This window comes from Vanessa cardui, chromosome 7 (genome assembly GCF_905220365.1).
Source record: "Vanessa cardui chromosome 7, ilVanCard2.1, whole genome shotgun sequence".
NCBI classification, from domain to species: domain Eukaryota; kingdom Metazoa; phylum Arthropoda; class Insecta; order Lepidoptera; family Nymphalidae; genus Vanessa; species Vanessa cardui.
The window spans coordinates 11,398,525-11,416,756 of record NC_061129.1 but is presented as its reverse complement, the minus strand read 5'-3'; the positions used below and the strand labels follow the sequence as shown (position 1 = coordinate 11,416,756).

Below are 18,232 nucleotides of genomic sequence, written 5' to 3'. Positions count from 1 at the left end.
ATTTATCATTTCTGGCTCTCTATGATTATATCATTTGTACCTATAAATCGACATGCAATTATTTTTATTCTAATTAATTTATTACATACTACTAACTTTCATTTTTCACAATCACTCTCTATTACTCACCCTACAACAACAGTAATCCCATTTCCTCTTAATCTATTATCAAGCTGTCATATAGAAACCTATTTTAAAGCTATATATTTCACCGCTTCACTCAGAAATGTCTTAGTCATAATTTGTTCTACTATGAGTTTAGTCATACATTGTTGAGCATTTCAATTTCGTAAAATTTGACTATAATAATAAAAAATTGGTTGCACTTGTTATCAAGTAAGAAATTTAATGTTTTGACAGCTATTTTATTTATAGCACACTTGAAATAATATGAAACATTTGATACTCTTTCCTGTTACTTTTACTCATAGTAACTTAACCGCTCACAACAAGTTTTTATCAATATTAAGTCTTTAAAAGATACTACAATGGCTTCAGCTTACTAACTACTTATTTAACAGCATTGTCAACTTATCGTAGACATCTCAGTATGCCATGTACATATATGTCAATATCACCAAATGAACAGAAAGGTAATACTAATAACATTTACACACAATCCTTTTTTTAATAATGATTTCCAAATCTTTCTATGTGATGTTTACCCCATATACTGATAAGAGGCTGGAGAAAGATGAGGTGCAGGTGGCATGCCAGGTCCCGTGGAAGCTCCAATGGCAGACAGATGGCACACACGACACATTAATTTTCCTAAAAGCAAGTTATTGTTAAGGTTAAGATCACTTTTTAAATATACAAATTGTATGTACAAATAGGGATGGTTTGTATACTATGTAAACAAGAAAAAAATCTATTAATAGTAATGATTAAATTGCATATCTTGAAATTAATTAAACAATACAAAGGACAATAAATATGTAACATTGTTTGGTGCTATTTTTTTAAAAAATTAACTTGATATTCAAATTAGATATAAGGCTTTAATAGAAGTTTTTTATAATTACCCGCTAGAGGATAGCAGCGTTTATCAGGTTCATCGGTTAGTTGCATTCCACAGAAGCAGCACATGTAACAGTCTACGTGGAAGTCACGATCCATCGAGACAACCCGAACCGTTTCATCAGTACCTTCCACTGGTGTTATACCTGCAGTTTTATATGAATAAGTTAAAACATTTTAATTGAATGAATAAAAAATGTATTAAACTTTAAAAAAAAGTTAGAGCTACAATGATATAACACAAACACTAGGTATATTAATTGAATAAAAAGTGACAAAGTACCAAATATTATTGTCAAACAAAAATGGATGAATAATTATGTTTATTAATAACATACTAACCTTTACCACAACTAGCACATTTTGGTGCAAACATACGATGATAGTCATTAACACAATATATTTTGTTATCAACGTCAACTGTAAAGGGAACTCCATCAAGACACTCATTACAAATGCAGCACCGAAAACACCCTGGATGGTATGATTTACCCATAGCTTGTAATATCTGTAAACACCAAAAATTTAATTAAATAGTCACATCGTATTTAATATGACAACATATTACTGAAATTAATTAATCAAATGAATAAATTCAATAGAAGTAAGCACAACTAATTCTGTCCTTCCCTTTAGTATTACAGTGTTATTAATTAAATAAGAGCATAAACTAAAATTGATACTTAGTAAATTATATTAGTGCTTGATATATTTATTGACATTGCTTGTGCTTTTAACAAGGCTATCTGGTTAGTTGCTAACCTCACCTATAATAAATTTTACACTAAAACACATAATAATTTTGTGTTCCATATTAAAGCATAGTTATAAACAGTGGTCACCACATATTGACATACTACAAATTTTATAGAACTAAAAAAAAGACTGATTTTATTTTATTAATCCTCAAAATGTACCACCAATTTATTCAATACACATACAAACAAAACTTATTATTAAATATCATATTATGTTTTGACACATTCTACATGATATCTGAGGTCAATGGACTAATAATTTAATGTATCAACTTACCATCTCCATTATAAGATGACCACATATTGCACATTTTTCAGCAGTTTGTTGAAATCCCGAATACTGCAACCACAATTTACAATACATAGTTAAGTTGACAAGTTCTTACAAATTATTTAAATGTATAGGGTGATATGTCACAAAACAAAGCCAACTAACCAAATAATCTTCTTCACAGTACACCTTGCCATGGACATTGTAAAATGCCTTTCCACGTAATGCTCTCCCGCAGGAACAGCAGATAAAACAGTTAGTATGATAAAGATTTCCCATAGCTTGACATGCCTGCCCAGCACCGGTCACACCAGCTCCACATGTATGACATATACCTTAAATTGAAATAATTAGTTAAGAAAATCCTAATTATTATATATATACTAAAAAATATTTGTATATAAACAAGTTTTATACCAAAATATTCTCCTTCTTCATCCTGCCTTTCCATTTCTTCTTCTAGTTGCCGAGTAAGCTCCTCTATTTTACGTTGAGCTTCACTTGGACCAGGTGGCCGAGGTGGAGTAATGCTATATGGAAGCAAGCTTTTACCACGCCCACCAGAACCTCTAGAACCCCCTGATACTTGGGAGACCGAACTGGGGGTAGGACTAGGGGCAGGAGACTGAGCTGGTGAACATAATGTCAATCCAGAAACCATATTGCGTGAACTAATTGTTTCTGATGCTAACGATACATTGTCTTTATTAGCTGCAGCAACGGCTGCAGCAGGAGAACCACCTGTCATGCAAACATAGTCAGAGCCATTAGTATCTTCAACTATTTGCATCCGGGTAGGAATAGGTTTTGGACTAGCACCAGTTCCATAGTTTCCATTGATTGGTGCTGGTTTCACTTTTGCTAATCCATTGCCCACAGGTGGTTTAGGGTGAAAATACTTAGGGGCAGAAACAGGCCCCTGAACTTCAGTGGCAATGTTTGCTTTAGGCCTTTGCGCACTTGGTGCAATTGAAGCATAAATTGCTGTTGAAGGAATCGTAACCACTTTGTCATCAAAACTCACAGAATTGTTATTTTTCAATAGAGAACTGACATCTGTATACTTAGGCGGAGCTGACTTCATAACTGTATAGTCACTACTAGAGTTATCAGCTGATGGATTATATGGTGGTGGAGGGGGCACACGATCTGCTTTACTTTTATCATTTATCAATTTTAATGAACTATTTCTGTTCAAAGTACTGTTAGCCACCTGTGGTCCAGGAACTGAGCCTTGTTGAATAAACTGCTGATCCAGGTTCGGCTGGACTTTATATTCATTTTTCTTTTCATTTTCTGGACACAGCATATTTTCATACACCAATGGACTTGATTTAGGTTTACTATTAACAGGCACCTGAGGTTGAGCTTTACTGTACCGAGTGTTATAATACCCCTCAGAAGCTAAAGGAGGATTTTGATAAAGTTGGTGATAATAAGGGGGCTGAGTCAGCTGTTGCTCTCCATAATAGTCTATGTTTTCGTACACAGGAGGAGGATATTGAACATTATTATTCCCTGGTATTTCATATAAATCTTCCGTTTGATAACTAAGTGATCTTTGTGAAATGGAATCTATAGAGCGCGTCGGACTGGCTGGGAGTGCTGTAGTGTTTATATCACGTTTATTGATTGATGCGATTGTCTCTACACGCTTAGGGGTAGCGAATTTTGATGCTGCTATTACATTTGAACGTTCGTAAAAACTGTAATCTTGACGATTAATAGGAGCATTATCTAATGTAAAACTCTCTATCGCGCCAACGGGTCTAGCCTTTGCTTGGGCACTGCTGTTAGACGTCGAGGCAGTGTGCGCTTGCTCAGTATCATTTTCGTCTTTGTTGGATATTTTCAAATCTTGCAAACCCAGGATACACCGTTGATCGTCAGAGTTACTCCTTCTCGAAGAATCCATAATTTAAAAAAATATGTTAATACTATTGTCCAAATCGAAAATTGCACAAAAAACATAAATGATTCATAATTGTGATAAAATGTAATCTTCAACAAAACATCATGAAAAAAGCCAAAAAACAAAATTAGTGATGTACAAATCTTGTTTTGCCAAAATTAACGACGAGGATGAGAACTACCATGAATAAAAAAGTAACCCTTTTAAATAATATGAAAAAAATATATATTTAAAAATTAGTTACTGTTATTTAAACATGTTGCAAAAATATTAAAATGATATTTTGCACTATTTTAAATCTAAAATAAAACTTAAGCGATAACATGTTCGAAACACCATTTCCAAAAATTTATAACGTACCGTTAGTAACACAGCTTTTAAAGTTTTATTTATTACATTTAATTAATAAATGCTTTTTTAAAAATAAAGTTTCTGGTAATTTAAGTTTTATTAAATTATTTTTGAATTATTAGAACCTTTTACTTATTTGTTTCGTACTTGTTAATGCAAAGGTACTTAGTTAAGTTGTATTAATTACAGAATTATACATTTAATTTATTTTTAATGAATTAATTTTATATTTTGTACCTTACGAGTACTTTTGCGTTTTTATCGGTTTTCAAAGCCTGTGCTCTATTCATCAGTTTTTTTCTGTAACATAATTATTGATATATATAATCTGTGACTATGTTAATATTTTAATCTGTTATAGTGACAAAGACAAACGCCATTTTATTTGTGAAGCGTTGTTGGACTTGGTGGGCGCTGCGTAATGCGCATGATGTATTAGAAAATTGCTACTCATAACAACGCTTAATTTACAAATAAAGTATACTATACGTAAGGACGTCGAAATTATGTGTAAAAAATAAATGGTATAAACTTCATTTACTTTATAAATCCTTACAAAAAGTAGAACAGTAATTAAATACAGTTTCCAACATGTATGACACGGAGGATGATCAGTATGAAGAGGAAGAAGTCGAAGAAATTTCTTCTGAGCTCTGGCAAGAAGCCTGTTGGATAGTAATCAACGCTTACTTTGATGAAAAAGGCTTAGTTAGGCAGCAGCTAGATAGTTTTGACGAGTTTATTCAAATGTCCGTTCAGCGCATAGTTGAAGATTCTCCTCCAATAGAACTTCAAGCTGAAGCTCAACATTCTTCTGGTGAAATTGAAACTCCTCCAAAATATCATTTAAAGTTTGATCAAATTTATCTTTCTAAGCCAACTCACTGGGAAAAAGATGGTGCCCCGTCTCCTATGATGCCCAATGAAGCGCGATTACGAAATTTAACTTATTCTGCTCCTTTATATGTCGATATTACAAAAACTATTGTTAAAGAAAATGAAGATCCAATTGAAACTCAACATCAAAAAACATTTATTGGAAAAATTCCTATCATGCTTAGGTCAACATACTGTTTGTTAAGCAATTTGACGGATCGTGATTTAACCGAATTAAACGAATGCCCACTAGATCCTGGTGGCTATTTCATAATCAACGGCTCTGAAAAAGTTTTAATTGCTCAAGAAAAAATGGCCACAAACACTGTCTATGTGTTTAGTATGCAAGGTGGCAAATATGCATATAAAACTGAGATTCGTTCATGTCTTGAACATAGTTCTAGACCAACATCCACACTGTGGGTGAATATGATGGCAAGAGGCGGGCAAAGTATTAAAAAATCAGCTATTGGACAAAGAATTGTTGCAATTGTACCATACATTAAACAAGAAATACCAATTATGATTGTGTTTAGAGCTCTCGGTTTTGTTGCTGATAGAGATATCTTGGAACATATAATCTATGATTTTGATGATCCAGAAATGATGGAAATGGTTAAACCTTCATTAGACGAGGCTTTTGTTATACAAGAACAAAATGTTGCCTTGAGCTTTATTGGTGCTAGAGGTGCTCGACCTGGAGTCACTAAAGAACGGCGTATTAAATATGCACGAGAAATTTTGCAAAAAGAAATGTTACCACATGTTGGAGTTTCAGATTTCTGTGAAACTAAAAAAGCTTATTTCTTAGGATATATGGTTCACAGACTTCTGTTAGCTGCCTTAGGTCGCCGTGAACTTGATGACAGAGATCATTATGGAAATAAAAGGCTTGACCTGGCTGGACCGCTATTAGCTTTTCTGTTCAGAGGACTGTTTAAAAATTTATTAAAAGAAGTAAGAATGTATGCACAGAAATTTATTGACAAAGGAAAGGATTTCAATTTAGAATTAGCTATTAAAACAAAAATAATAACTGATGGCCTAAGATATTCCTTGGCCACAGGTAATTGGGGTGATCAAAAGAAAGCTCATCAAGCAAGAGCTGGGGTGTCTCAAGTGTTAAATAGATTAACATTTGCTTCAACATTATCACATTTGCGCCGTGTAAATTCACCTATAGGCCGTGATGGTAAATTAGCAAAGCCTCGTCAATTACATAATACTTTATGGGGCATGATCTGTCCTGCAGAAACACCTGAAGGAGCTGCTGTAGGTTTGGTAAAAAATCTGGCTTTGATGGCCTACATTTCAGTTGGAAGTCAGCCATCTCCAATATTAGAGTTCTTGGAAGAGTGGTCCATGGAGAATTTAGAAGAAATAGCACCATCAGCCATAGCAGATGCAACTAAAATATTTGTAAATGGTTGTTGGGTAGGAATTCACAGAGATCCTGAACAACTCATGGCAACACTACGTAAGCTAAGACGTCAAATGGACATCATTGTCTCTGAAGTCAGTATGATTCGAGATATACGAGACAGAGAAATAAGAATTTACACAGATGCTGGCAGAATTTGTCGACCTCTTTTGATTGTGGAAAATGGAGCATTGTTACTCAAAAAGAAACATATTGATCAACTCAAGGAAAGAGACTATAATAATTACGGATGGCAAAATTTGGTTGCTAGTGGTGTAGTCGAATATATTGATACTTTGGAAGAAGAAACTGTGATGATAGCTATGAGCCCTGATGACCTGGCACAAGTCAAGGAATATGCTTATTGTACAACATATACTCACTGTGAAATTCATCCAGCTATGATACTTGGTGTTTGTGCCTCTATTATACCATTCCCTGATCATAATCAAAGTCCTAGAAATACCTATCAAAGTGCTATGGGTAAACAAGCTATGGGAGTATACATTACAAACTTTCATGTCAGAATGGACACACTTGCTCATGTACTTTATTACCCACACAAACCTTTAGTTACAACAAGATCAATGGAATATCTGCGTTTTAGAGAATTACCTGCTGGAATCAACTCAATAGTTGCTATCTTATGTTACACTGGTTATAATCAAGAGGACAGTGTTATCTTAAATGCTTCAGCTGTAGAAAGAGGCTTCTTCAGATCCGTGTTCTATCGTTCTTACAAAGATTCTGAATCTAAAAGAATTGGCGATCAAGAAGAACAATTTGAAAAACCGACCAGACAGACTTGCCAGGGTATGAGAAATGCTCTTTATGACAAATTAGATGATGATGGTATTATTGCCCCTGGTATACGAGTATCCGGTGATGATGTTGTTATTGGCAAAACAATAACACTGCCAGAAAATGATGATGAACTGGAGGGTACCACTAAACGCTACAGCAAACGAGATGCTTCGACATTTTTGCGTAATAGTGAAACTGGTATTGTTGATCAAGTTATGCTTACATTAAACAGTGAAGGATATAAGTTTTGCAAAATTCGTGTACGTTCAGTACGTATACCGCAAATAGGCGACAAATTCGCGTCTCGTCACGGACAAAAGGGAACTTGTGGAATTCAGTATAGACAAGAAGATATGCCATTCACTTGCGAGGGTCTTACTCCCGATATCATAATTAATCCTCACGCTATTCCATCCCGTATGACAATTGGTCACTTGATCGAATGTATTCAAGGAAAAGTATCATCAAACAAAGGAGAAATAGGTGACGCTACACCATTTAATGATGCTGTAAATGTACAAAAAATTTCATCCTTGTTACAAGAGTATGGATATCATTTACGTGGAAATGAGGTTATGTATAACGGTCACACAGGTCGAAAAATTAATGCTCAAGTATTCTTGGGGCCTACTTATTATCAACGTCTCAAACATATGGTCGACGACAAAATTCATTCGAGAGCAAGAGGACCAGTACAGATTCTAGTAAGACAACCTATGGAAGGAAGAGCTCGTGATGGTGGGTTGCGTTTTGGAGAAATGGAACGCGACTGTCAGATTGCCCATGGTGCAGCGCAATTCTTGAGGGAGCGACTATTTGAAGTGTCTGACCCGTATCGCATACACGTTTGCAATTTCTGCGGTCTTATAGCAATCGCTAATTTACGAAATAATACCTTTGAATGTAAAGGATGTAAAAACAAGACCCAGATATCCCAAGTTCGATTGCCGTACGCTGCTAAATTGTTATTCCAAGAACTAATGTCTATGAATATTGCACCCCGACTTATGGTTGTTAGTTAAGAATAACTATAGTTTTAAAAGTATTCATGTTTTCTTTTTCATATTAGCATAGGACATATTTTTGAAAATAAATAATATCAAATTAATATTTAAAAGACTTTTATTTTGTATCACAAACAACAACATTAAATGCAGCTTAAATATAACAATGTTACAAAATGTACACATAATATTTGTACTTAATAATTTAATAAATTATAATATCAAAAATGCATTCAACACGATTGAGGTAAAAGTTATATTCATTATTATAAACCAATATATATATTTATATCATAAATGTAACATTAATAAAATGTTTACGCGTAACGAAGGATGTTATAACATAAAATATATTTCGACTAACATGCTATATAATACAATATGCAGTCAGTTAAACAAAGTGAAAAAAGAAAATACAGCAAGAACAATTACTTTATTCAGACAGTTCAATCACAATACACGATCTTTTAATGGAACTTTTAGTCGGAAATAAAAAGATCTAGTAAGACTACAGCATTAAATATCCAAAAATAAAATTGTTAATATAGGACTAGGAAGATACTCAATGAAATTGAAATACATATTATAAACCGTTTTACATTTAGAGAGCGTAGATACTACAAGTTTTTATTTATTTATTAAGTACTAATAAATTACTATGTGCAGGTACAAAATACAAATAGTTGTGCTAGAAATAATTGTAAATATTTGTATCTTGATGATGATTGATGATCGACAATCAATGGATGGATCCCTACATTGTTGCTGTTCCATAAATCCCCAGGCACCATTTCTCTATAAGAGGTTTCTAAATATATACCAAATGTTATCTGTACAAAGCTATTACGAATTATATGTGGCTTCTGAAGTACACACTAGTACGTAATATTATGAAAAATATGAAAACGGTTGAATTTTTTTTCCGATTACAAATACATGTTAACATACTGATAAGTTAGTACGGACAACTGACATTCATAGATGACAGACTACTTGATCCGTTTTTCGAGTTAAATATGTAAAATTCAAATATTTAAGCACAGGCATTATTCTTAAGGTTCCTAATTACCTTCTTACTGTACAGCTTACGTATTTTATATCCTAAACTAAATTTATTCATTTACACGGTCTTTCTAAGGGTTACCAAATTTATATCGATTTCTTGGATTTTACTGTTTTACATTTTAAAGAACTTAAAATATACCTATGAAGATATATTTTTATCTATAGGATTATTCCTTTTGAAACGATTAATTTGTGTCAAAGCTCTTATCTAAGATTTGAAGCTAACATATGGACGAACAAGTTATCCAGTTTTTACAACAATATATATAAATATAAAATTATCTCTATATAAATTAATTTGATTACTTTTAAATAAACTGTATAGCTACTATGTTTGTTTGTATAAAGATGAATAATATATACGAAAATATGAAAGCTATTTAAATGATTTTTTTCGTTGTCAACTATGTATATATAATATATGATAAACGTTATAGGAAAAATCCTCAATTCCATTTATAATCTACTTCATTACCTTTCTTTTAATTGATTAAATTGTTAATCTCGACATATCGGTAATATGTACTTCGAACCAATTAAAACCTCGACGTAGCTCAGTTCGGAGCTGGTAAAGCTCTTTGCTCTTGACTTTCTTCTTCCTTCGGTCGACTCCATTTTATCATGGTCTCTGGCGATCGATACAAGAATACTAATTTCGCGAATAAGTCTTCTTCTAGGGATAGCTCCAAAGCCTCGCGAACCTGAAAGATAATTTATATTTAATTTTAAGCAATTACTGAATACCAGGACTTTCAAACCCGTATTGCGCACTGGTCCCTTAGTTTAAGGGCTTTCTTTAAATAAATCTACCACCCATTCATCAGACATTCTGCCGTCAAAATCAGTGATATATAGTATTGTGTTCCGCTTATGTTTTTATCCGGTTTGAAAAGTGAGTGTGTCTTGTGAGATAGTGTGAGTAACATAGCTGTTTGATTAATATTGTAGTATAAATATCTATTCTCATTGATGATCCATGAGAAAAAAAATCTCGTGTATGAAAATAATTTTAATAGGCCAGAGCGAGTTAAAGGGAAAACAACAACAACAACAACAGCCTGTAAATTCCCACTGCTGGGCTAAAGGCCTCCTCTCCCTTTGAGGAGAAGGTTTGGAACATATTCCTCCACGCTGTTCCAATGCGGGTTGGTGGAATACACATGTGGCAGAATTTCTATGAAATTTGACACATGCAAGTTTCCTCACGATGTTTTCCTTCACCGCTGAGCACGAGATGAATTATAAACACAAATTAAGCACATGAAACAGCGGTGCTTGCCTGGGTTTGAACCCGCAATCATCGGTTAAGATGCACGCGTTCGAACCACTGGGCCATCTCGACTCTCCTCGAAAGGGAAAAAATGTGCTCAAATAGACTATAATTTATAGTTCTGTAAATAACACTAAGTTTTTTTATATTATTCTCTAGAAGTCATGGTAATCGTTGAATAAAATAATCATGAGATTATTTTTTTCGAAAGCAGTGAGGTGTGCGTCGTACCAGGTAGATGTCGAGGCAGAGCTGCAGCACGCGGTCCACGTTGGGCAGGTCGTCGAACATGATCTTGGTGTAGATGCCCGAGAAGAAACCGCGCAGCACGCGCGACGCCAGGAACACGAACGTCGTGTACAACCCGATGATCCTAACGGGGAGACGTTTCAAACGACGCCGACCAACGAGACACATATAGTAAGACACAAATTAGATGTAGCATCGGAAAATGCAATGGAATGAAAATAAAACCGATGACTGCCGATTTACACAACCAATAGAAATAGCTCCCTATCGCGCCATTCGACTCTATTCGTCGCTATAGATTCACACGTCAGAGAAAGCAGGTGCATGTACATCGACGCGTCAAATTGACAAATATATTAGGTCATGCGATATTACATGTTATTACGTTTGTGCAAAGATCATATTCGCGTGAGAAATAAATATTGATAATTTGGGATAGCGTACTCAATTCGGATGTGATCGGTTTTACGAATTTTGCCGATGCGACATCTAAGTTGTGTCGTACTATACGGAGACTCCGTTTAAGCTTTTATTTTAATACACTTCAAAACATATTGTGACATGTGTTTTTTTTATTCGTAATAGGTTATTAGATATTTCATAAAACAAGCAATATGTGTAAGCTAAGCTAACGTTAGCTACGCTAAATTTGTATTATTGACGACCTCCATGGTCGAGTGGTAGGTACACCGGTTTTCATGGGTACGCCACTCGGAGCTTCCGGGTTCGATTCCCGGTCAAGTCGATGTATAGAATTCATTAGTTTTCTATGTTGTCTTGGGTCTGGGTGTTTGTGGTACCGTCGTTACTTCTGATTTTCCAAAACACAAGTGCTTTAGCTACTTACATTGGGATCAGAGTAATGTATGTGATGTCGTCCCATATTTATATTTATATTTAAACGACGCCGACCAAGGAGACACATACGGAGACTTCACTTAAGCTTTTATTTTAATACACTTCAAAACATATGGTGAGATGTATTGTAGCAATATTTGTAATAGATAAGCTGACGTTAGCTACGCTAAACCTGTATTATGGCTGATTACTTTGATATTTTTAATATACTTTTTTTCAAATACATTTACTATACAACAATCAAATATTTAGTATTCCATGAGAAAAAATGTAACATTGGAAGGGAATCGTACTTACCCTCCTCCTGATATAAAGTTGAGAGTCTCCGGGAAGAGTTTGTCATTGAAAGTGTACATGACGAGCATATCGCAGTTGTTCATCGGAATCGCTGCGAGGTAATCCTGTTGATACATTTTAATAACAATGAATATTTCATTTAGTTAATAGTAGGGTGTTGCAAGATCTTATGTTTATTTAGCACTGTTTATGTTTTACCGCCACACAATTATGAGCCGGCAGAGGGTATAGTACGACACAAATTAGATGTAGCATCGGCAAAATACTATACATTGATCTTAGCGCCTAGCTTATAATTTTATATATTCTATATTTAATACAAAGTCAATGTATGAGCAATGGTATCCCAAAGGCAATACTTTTGGGTCAGCATCATCTGTTACGTGCATAACTTCATGTCAACTTTTTTTTTAAATGATGTAAGTAGAATTTATGTTCACTGCAGCGATAAATCTTCTTCTAACTTAAATCCAAATGATTGAAAGATACAGCGCTAGATCGCTTATAGTGTATAATCTTCTCGCGACCAAAATATTGTAAGCTATGGGTATATTATGACGCTCACTTTTTTCGTTCTATGGTGTAATAATAATATTAGTCTGGTATTCAATCGCTTGCAGAACAAGTTTTACTTACTTTCACCACTGAATTGGAATTTAGGTCGTGGTAATGAATAAATGGCAGAGCCACACTATAGTCTGTTTGCGTTAAGAATGCAGTGAGTTGTCATTGTTTGACCAATCAAATCTTTTTAAAAGAAGGATAAAGGTGTATGTATATTTGTGTTAAAATCCCAACAAACTATATTTGTTTTAAAGACTAAGTGTAATGAATTTGACATTAACGTCAAAAATCGAAATTATGTCATTAATATTTTAATCACTATTACTAACACTATTACTGTCGTCGTTAGTGTTTATAATAAAATAATTTTCTGCAGCTAGTTCCATAACATTATCTAAATCCCACATGGCAATTTCTTCTTGTAAGACGTGGTGGCATCGTTTCTCGCGCTTTTATTTTTACAAAGTTGTGTGGTATTAATTTTTTTTAATATCAGTTAATAATAATAAAAATTTAATTAAAATTATAAAAATATCAGTTAATGTCTTAACCTGTTCAATATGAACTTAACTTTGTAATTTGAAAAGATTTGATTAGTCAAAGGTGCCGGTGAACAATGACAACTCACTGCATTCTTAACGCGAACAGACTATAATTAAATTAAAGACAGAGGAACAGATAGGTCGGTAGGCCACGTGCAGTGCGCGTGTGCGCAGACGGGCTCGCGGGCGGAGCTACTCACGGAGGGCTGGCAGGCCTCGCGCACGCGCCAGTACACGCTGTCGCCCTCGCGCTCCAGGCGCAGCTGCACGTCGCGGTAGAAGCGCGCGTCGTCGGGCTCTGCCGGGTGCGGGGTGGTGCCACATGAGACTCACGCCAGCCATAAACGCCGAGCACATTTTTACACGCGCGCGAATTACAATTCTTATTTCAAAAACTAATCGTTACAATAATTCGCTATCAACTTTTTCTAACTCGATTATATTTTCGAAGATATAATTCCGTATCCAGTATAAAATACTAGCTATTACCCGCAGCTTTGTAGAATATTAATATATTTGCAAATTAACTTTAAATATTATGTCGATGATTGGTATACAAAGATGTTACCTCTTTGTGTCCTAAAAAGTAGTCAATGACCTTTCTCAGGCTCTGGATTATTTGTGTACCAAATTTCGTTTAAATCAGTCCAGTAGTTTTGGCGTGACAGCGAGACAGATAAACAGACAGACTTTCGCATTTACAAAATTAGTACGGATTAGTGTAAAGTATTGGGTATTCCTAAAGGATTTGTTTAGTTGAGGTAACAAATGACTCACCCGTCCCCGATATCGGGGGCATCAATTGGTAGGCAGGCTTCGTAGTGCCCTTATTGAAGACTTTTAGGAATTTCGGGAAGAGCATCTTCACATTTAGCCTAAAAATAAATTACAATACAACTAAAACATAATATTCTATTAGTATCTCGTAGTATTATAGACTCTGGTTATACAATTTTCTATTTCTGACGACCTCCATGGTCGAGTGGTGTGTACACCGGTTTTCATGGGTACGCCACTCTAAGGTCCCGGGTTCGATTCCCGGCCAAGTCGATGTAGATTACCATTAGTTTTCTATGTTGTCTTGGTACCGTCGTTACTTCTGATTTCCATAACACAAGTGCTTCAGCTACTTACAATGGGATCAGAGTAATGTATGTGATGTCTCATATTTATTATTATTTATTTATTTATTGGAAATAAAATGTTAAGGGTGATAAATAAAAAAGCGTGCGACAGATTTATCGAGCGTTAGCTTACTTAGGTATGCATACAAAATACGAATCTTTGTCGATTTTTTATTTTAGGGATTGGTTCTGTCGTTACCAGGTGTCGGGCTTGGCGGTGTCTGCCAGCAGCTTGAGCAGCGTCTCCCTCTCGGGGTTGGGCTTCCCGTCGATGTAGGCGTCGAGCGGCACCTCGCGATTGTTGTCTATGGTGGGTGGGTTCTGCGCGTTGTTGCTCGGATGCGTGATCACGTATGTGAACTTCACCGCAAGCGACGCATCTGTGATCGTCAAATTAGTATGTTACCTTTTTCCCGAATGACAAATACAGTATTTCCATAATGTTGTCTTAAATTTTCGCAGTCTACCCGTGACCACGAACGCTGTAGAGTGCTCGAAACATCGGGATGTTAAAAATAATTAATATACGCGATTCAAACCAGTTATAACTAGTTTTATTTCAATACAGTATTTCCATTATTATAGAAAATTATTTATAGTATAACAAATTTTTTTATTGAAATAATCTTCTACTTCCTTCTTCTTCTACCGCTGTTTAAAAATAATATATTATTAGTATAAATCGATTCTTGTCTGCATATAAAAATCGGTTATAGTCTCATTTAGAAGAGCTCCAGTGGTAAATGTGCAGAAAAATAAAAAGGATTTTTAATTTGCAATTTATTAAATTGTTATGACTTAATTTTAGAGAGCTGAAAAAAATTATTGCCCACATAGAGCCTGTCTAAAAAAAACAAATGACATTAAATCAAAAGAAAACCTGTCATTGATTTCGAAATATATTATGGATAGAGAGACATACTGGAGACGGCCTCGCGCTCGAGGCGGGCGAGCTCGGGCGGCGAGATCTGCCACGTCATGGTGGAGTTGGGGTTGATGGTGACCACGGCCACGTCGTTGTACATGTAGTTGGACAGGAACGTCTGCGCCGTGCGGTCGCGCGCGTACTGGTTGCTCAGCTGCGTGTAGTCCTGCTCCGTGAAGCTGCGGGGGCATCACACGACCGGCTTTATACAAGAAGTGTTTGAACAATATTCAATGATTTGAAACATAATACCACGGAACGCAGGAAGTGTTTGAGTAATATTAAATGATTTGAAACGTAATACCACGAAACCGTAAACTTACACGTCTATGTTATGCGATTGTGCCGACATCTGGTAGACTGGCAAAAATGGTCCGATTCGTATTTTCACCGTAACGTCTGTCGGAGGATTCGGTTGCCCAACCTTTAGAATCATGAAAAAAAACATTACAGAAATCAAAAGCAAGTAAAGAATTCAACCTCTCATCGCCAAGTAACAATGTATAAATGTTTGTGTGTTTATATTTATCAAAGTAATCACTAAGGCCATATTTGAAGTCAAGCAAGAATCGTCTAACAGGACATATTTTCCAACGATATTAGTAGTGTAAAAATAAATCATTTTGAGTATTTGCGAAGCAAGGGAGACATCCTTACGGAGTTTCCGAAGGCGAAGAAGACGAGCGGGAACCAGATAATGGCGATGACGAAGGCGAGCACGCCGCCGCCCAGCAGGTACTTGGACGTCGCGGACTTCTTGGCGCCGCGCGGCTGCGGGAACTCGTCCTCCACGTAGCGCGAGCACTGCGCACACACACACACACACACACATTCACACGGGGTCCACTGCGCATCACACAGGGAACTCCGCCCGCTATGTCATATCCACGCAAATAGTCCGTTGCCACGCGAGCGCACGCGACCAGACATGTGATAATATAATACAGTTAAATTCTTTAAACCATGAAATTCAACTGGTAATCTGATGATGTTAATTACCTAAAGTAGCCGCTTTGTCAACGAGTCAGTTTTATAATAACAAACAAACGAAATTATTAAACTACTTGTACTATTTAAACTAAGTACATCTCCCACCTTTAGTAAGAAAACGCTGGCGAATATATCTTCCATTTTGAGCCAGTCCATGAGCGTCATAGATGTGTCCGTCCAGATCCAGTCCATCAGAGTGCGAAGCTCGAACAAGAAAGGCACAGCCATAAATCTGTAAATATTTTCTTTTTATGATAACGTAATAAATTCCTCAGTATTAGCTTAATCAATATATCAGAAAATATGATGTAGATAGTACAAAACTATAATGGTACTATTTGCGACGCTTTAGCCCACACATAATTGCGGGAGTCGGAACGAACAGTTATCAGTTATTTAATAAATCTACAGTCTAAACAAACGTGCACGGTCACTCACCCTCTAAAGCAAACCATGTTGAGGAAGTGATAGGACTTGCAGAGGAAGTTGCCGATGATGCGGCGCGGATACCCGCAGCGGATCTGGTACGCGGACAGCAGCAGGTACACGCACTTCACCATGTACCACATGGGCGGCGGCAACAGAGCGTTGAACGTTCTGGAATGTTTAAATAGCTTTAAATTGTATTTTTTTTTTATTATAAATATTTATTGAATAATTTAAAGTAGTAAAGTAAAGCAACAGCCTGTACATTTCCCACTGCTGAGATAAGGCCTCCTCTTCCATTAAGGAGAGGGTTTGGAACATATTCCATCACGTTTTTCCAAAGCGGGTTGGTGGAATGCACATGTGGTAGAATTTCGATGAAATTAGACACATGCAAATTTCCTCACGATGTTCTCCTTCACCGCCGAGCACGAGATGAATTATAAACACAAATTAAGCAGATATGTTTGTGTTTATAACTCATCTCTCATAATTTGAAGACCTTAATAATTACATCAAACAATTTCCCACATATTAGTCAATAGAAGAAAATACCTTAAGATAAAGGTTTTATAACAAGTCGTATATTAAGTAACCTCTCAGTGATGAAGGGCAATACGAAGAACATCCAAATGTGCACGCCGATGATGAGCGCGTACTGGAACAGTATCTTGCCCAGCATGAACTTGCGCAGGTACAGCGCGCGGTCTATCACGATCAGACCGAACTGAAGAATTAACATCACCAGGAACGGGATCGGGACCTTGTTCTCTTCCAGATAAGCCTGAACCCCGCCGTCCCCTTGATGAGTCTGAGGATGGTATTATCATGTCATATATTTACATTTATTAATACAATTAATAGTAGTAGTGCGAAAAGCTTCGTCAAAAGTATAACACCTTGCCTCTTTGCCTCCACTGGTGACAGGAGGGCTGGTTCGTTTTTTGCCCAGAGGATAGGAATTGCGATTCAACGGGGAAATGCTGCTAGCATTCTTGCCACCATTCCACGCGGTCAAGATTTATACAGTAAATAGTTTTAGTTCATATTTGTATATATATATATATATAAGCATTTAATTTTATTAATACATAATAACATGTGAGTATTTTATGCCAAATATGCTAACACCAACAGCTATCCGCTATTGCTATGTAGCATTTATTATAGAAAGAACGAGAATTAAATTTATCACTTGGGATGGAACGACATGCACAAATGTTTAATTTCTGTTACAATAATTTTGGTCATAACTCATAGTTTCAATTAAATCGCTTTCAGAATCGACCGTCATGTTCCAAGGACAAATAGAGATATGTATACTCACTCCGAAGGCAGCGAAGCCGAATATGACGACGAGGAAGTTGAAGAAGTCGCAGAGGAACATGTAGGCGTAGATGTCGGCCGTGACGCGCGCGCCCGGCGCCAGCATGCGCTGGAAGAAGTGCCGCGTGGGCGCCAGGTAGCGCTTCACGCTGCACCGCACCACACCAATCATTAATGCCA

The 18,232-nt window shown here is 36.0% G+C and overlaps 3 protein-coding genes across 3 annotated transcripts in view; 1 reads left to right on the top strand and 2 right to left on the bottom strand.

The window, feature by feature from the left end:
- Positions 1-238: 238 nt before the first annotated feature.
- LOC124530868 (LIM domain-containing protein jub) lies at positions 239-4,105 on the bottom strand. The gene is made up of 6 exons (XM_047105220.1): positions 2,467-4,105; positions 2,215-2,384; positions 2,056-2,118; positions 1,363-1,528; positions 1,026-1,166; positions 239-771 (listed from the first exon to the last, which is right to left on the bottom strand). Exons 1-6 carry the CDS (start codon positions 3,962-3,964, stop codon positions 662-664), a joined length of 2,148 nt encoding a protein of 715 aa, XP_046961176.1. The 5' UTR covers positions 3,965-4,105; the 3' UTR covers positions 239-661.
- Positions 4,106-4,679: 574 nt separating this feature from the next.
- On the top strand, positions 4,680-8,520 carry LOC124530823 (DNA-directed RNA polymerase II subunit RPB2). The gene has a single exon (XM_047105144.1). It carries the CDS (start codon positions 4,904-4,906, stop codon positions 8,432-8,434), a length of 3,531 nt encoding a protein of 1,176 aa, XP_046961100.1. The 5' UTR covers positions 4,680-4,903; the 3' UTR covers positions 8,435-8,520.
- Positions 8,521-9,878: 1,358 nt separating this feature from the next.
- The window catches only part of LOC124530822 (piezo-type mechanosensitive ion channel component), a 47,895-nt gene continuing 39,541 nt past the window's right edge, over positions 9,879-18,232 (bottom strand). Inside the window, exons 41-53 of the mRNA XM_047105143.1 lie at positions 18,054-18,201; positions 17,323-17,537; positions 16,739-16,897; positions 16,406-16,532; positions 15,968-16,114; positions 15,634-15,734; positions 15,308-15,489; positions 14,585-14,765; positions 14,039-14,136; positions 13,462-13,559; positions 12,156-12,259; positions 10,983-11,124; positions 9,879-10,182 (exon numbers count right to left, since the gene is read on the bottom strand). Of these exons, the coding sequence (XP_046961099.1) occupies positions 10,036-10,182; positions 10,983-11,124; positions 12,156-12,259; positions 13,462-13,559; positions 14,039-14,136; positions 14,585-14,765; positions 15,308-15,489; positions 15,634-15,734; positions 15,968-16,114; positions 16,406-16,532; positions 16,739-16,897; positions 17,323-17,537; positions 18,054-18,201 (1,849 nt within the window). The 3' untranslated portion in view covers positions 9,879-10,035. The remainder of the gene's footprint in view (positions 10,183-10,982; positions 11,125-12,155; positions 12,260-13,461; positions 13,560-14,038; positions 14,137-14,584; positions 14,766-15,307; positions 15,490-15,633; positions 15,735-15,967; positions 16,115-16,405; positions 16,533-16,738; positions 16,898-17,322; positions 17,538-18,053; positions 18,202-18,232) is intronic.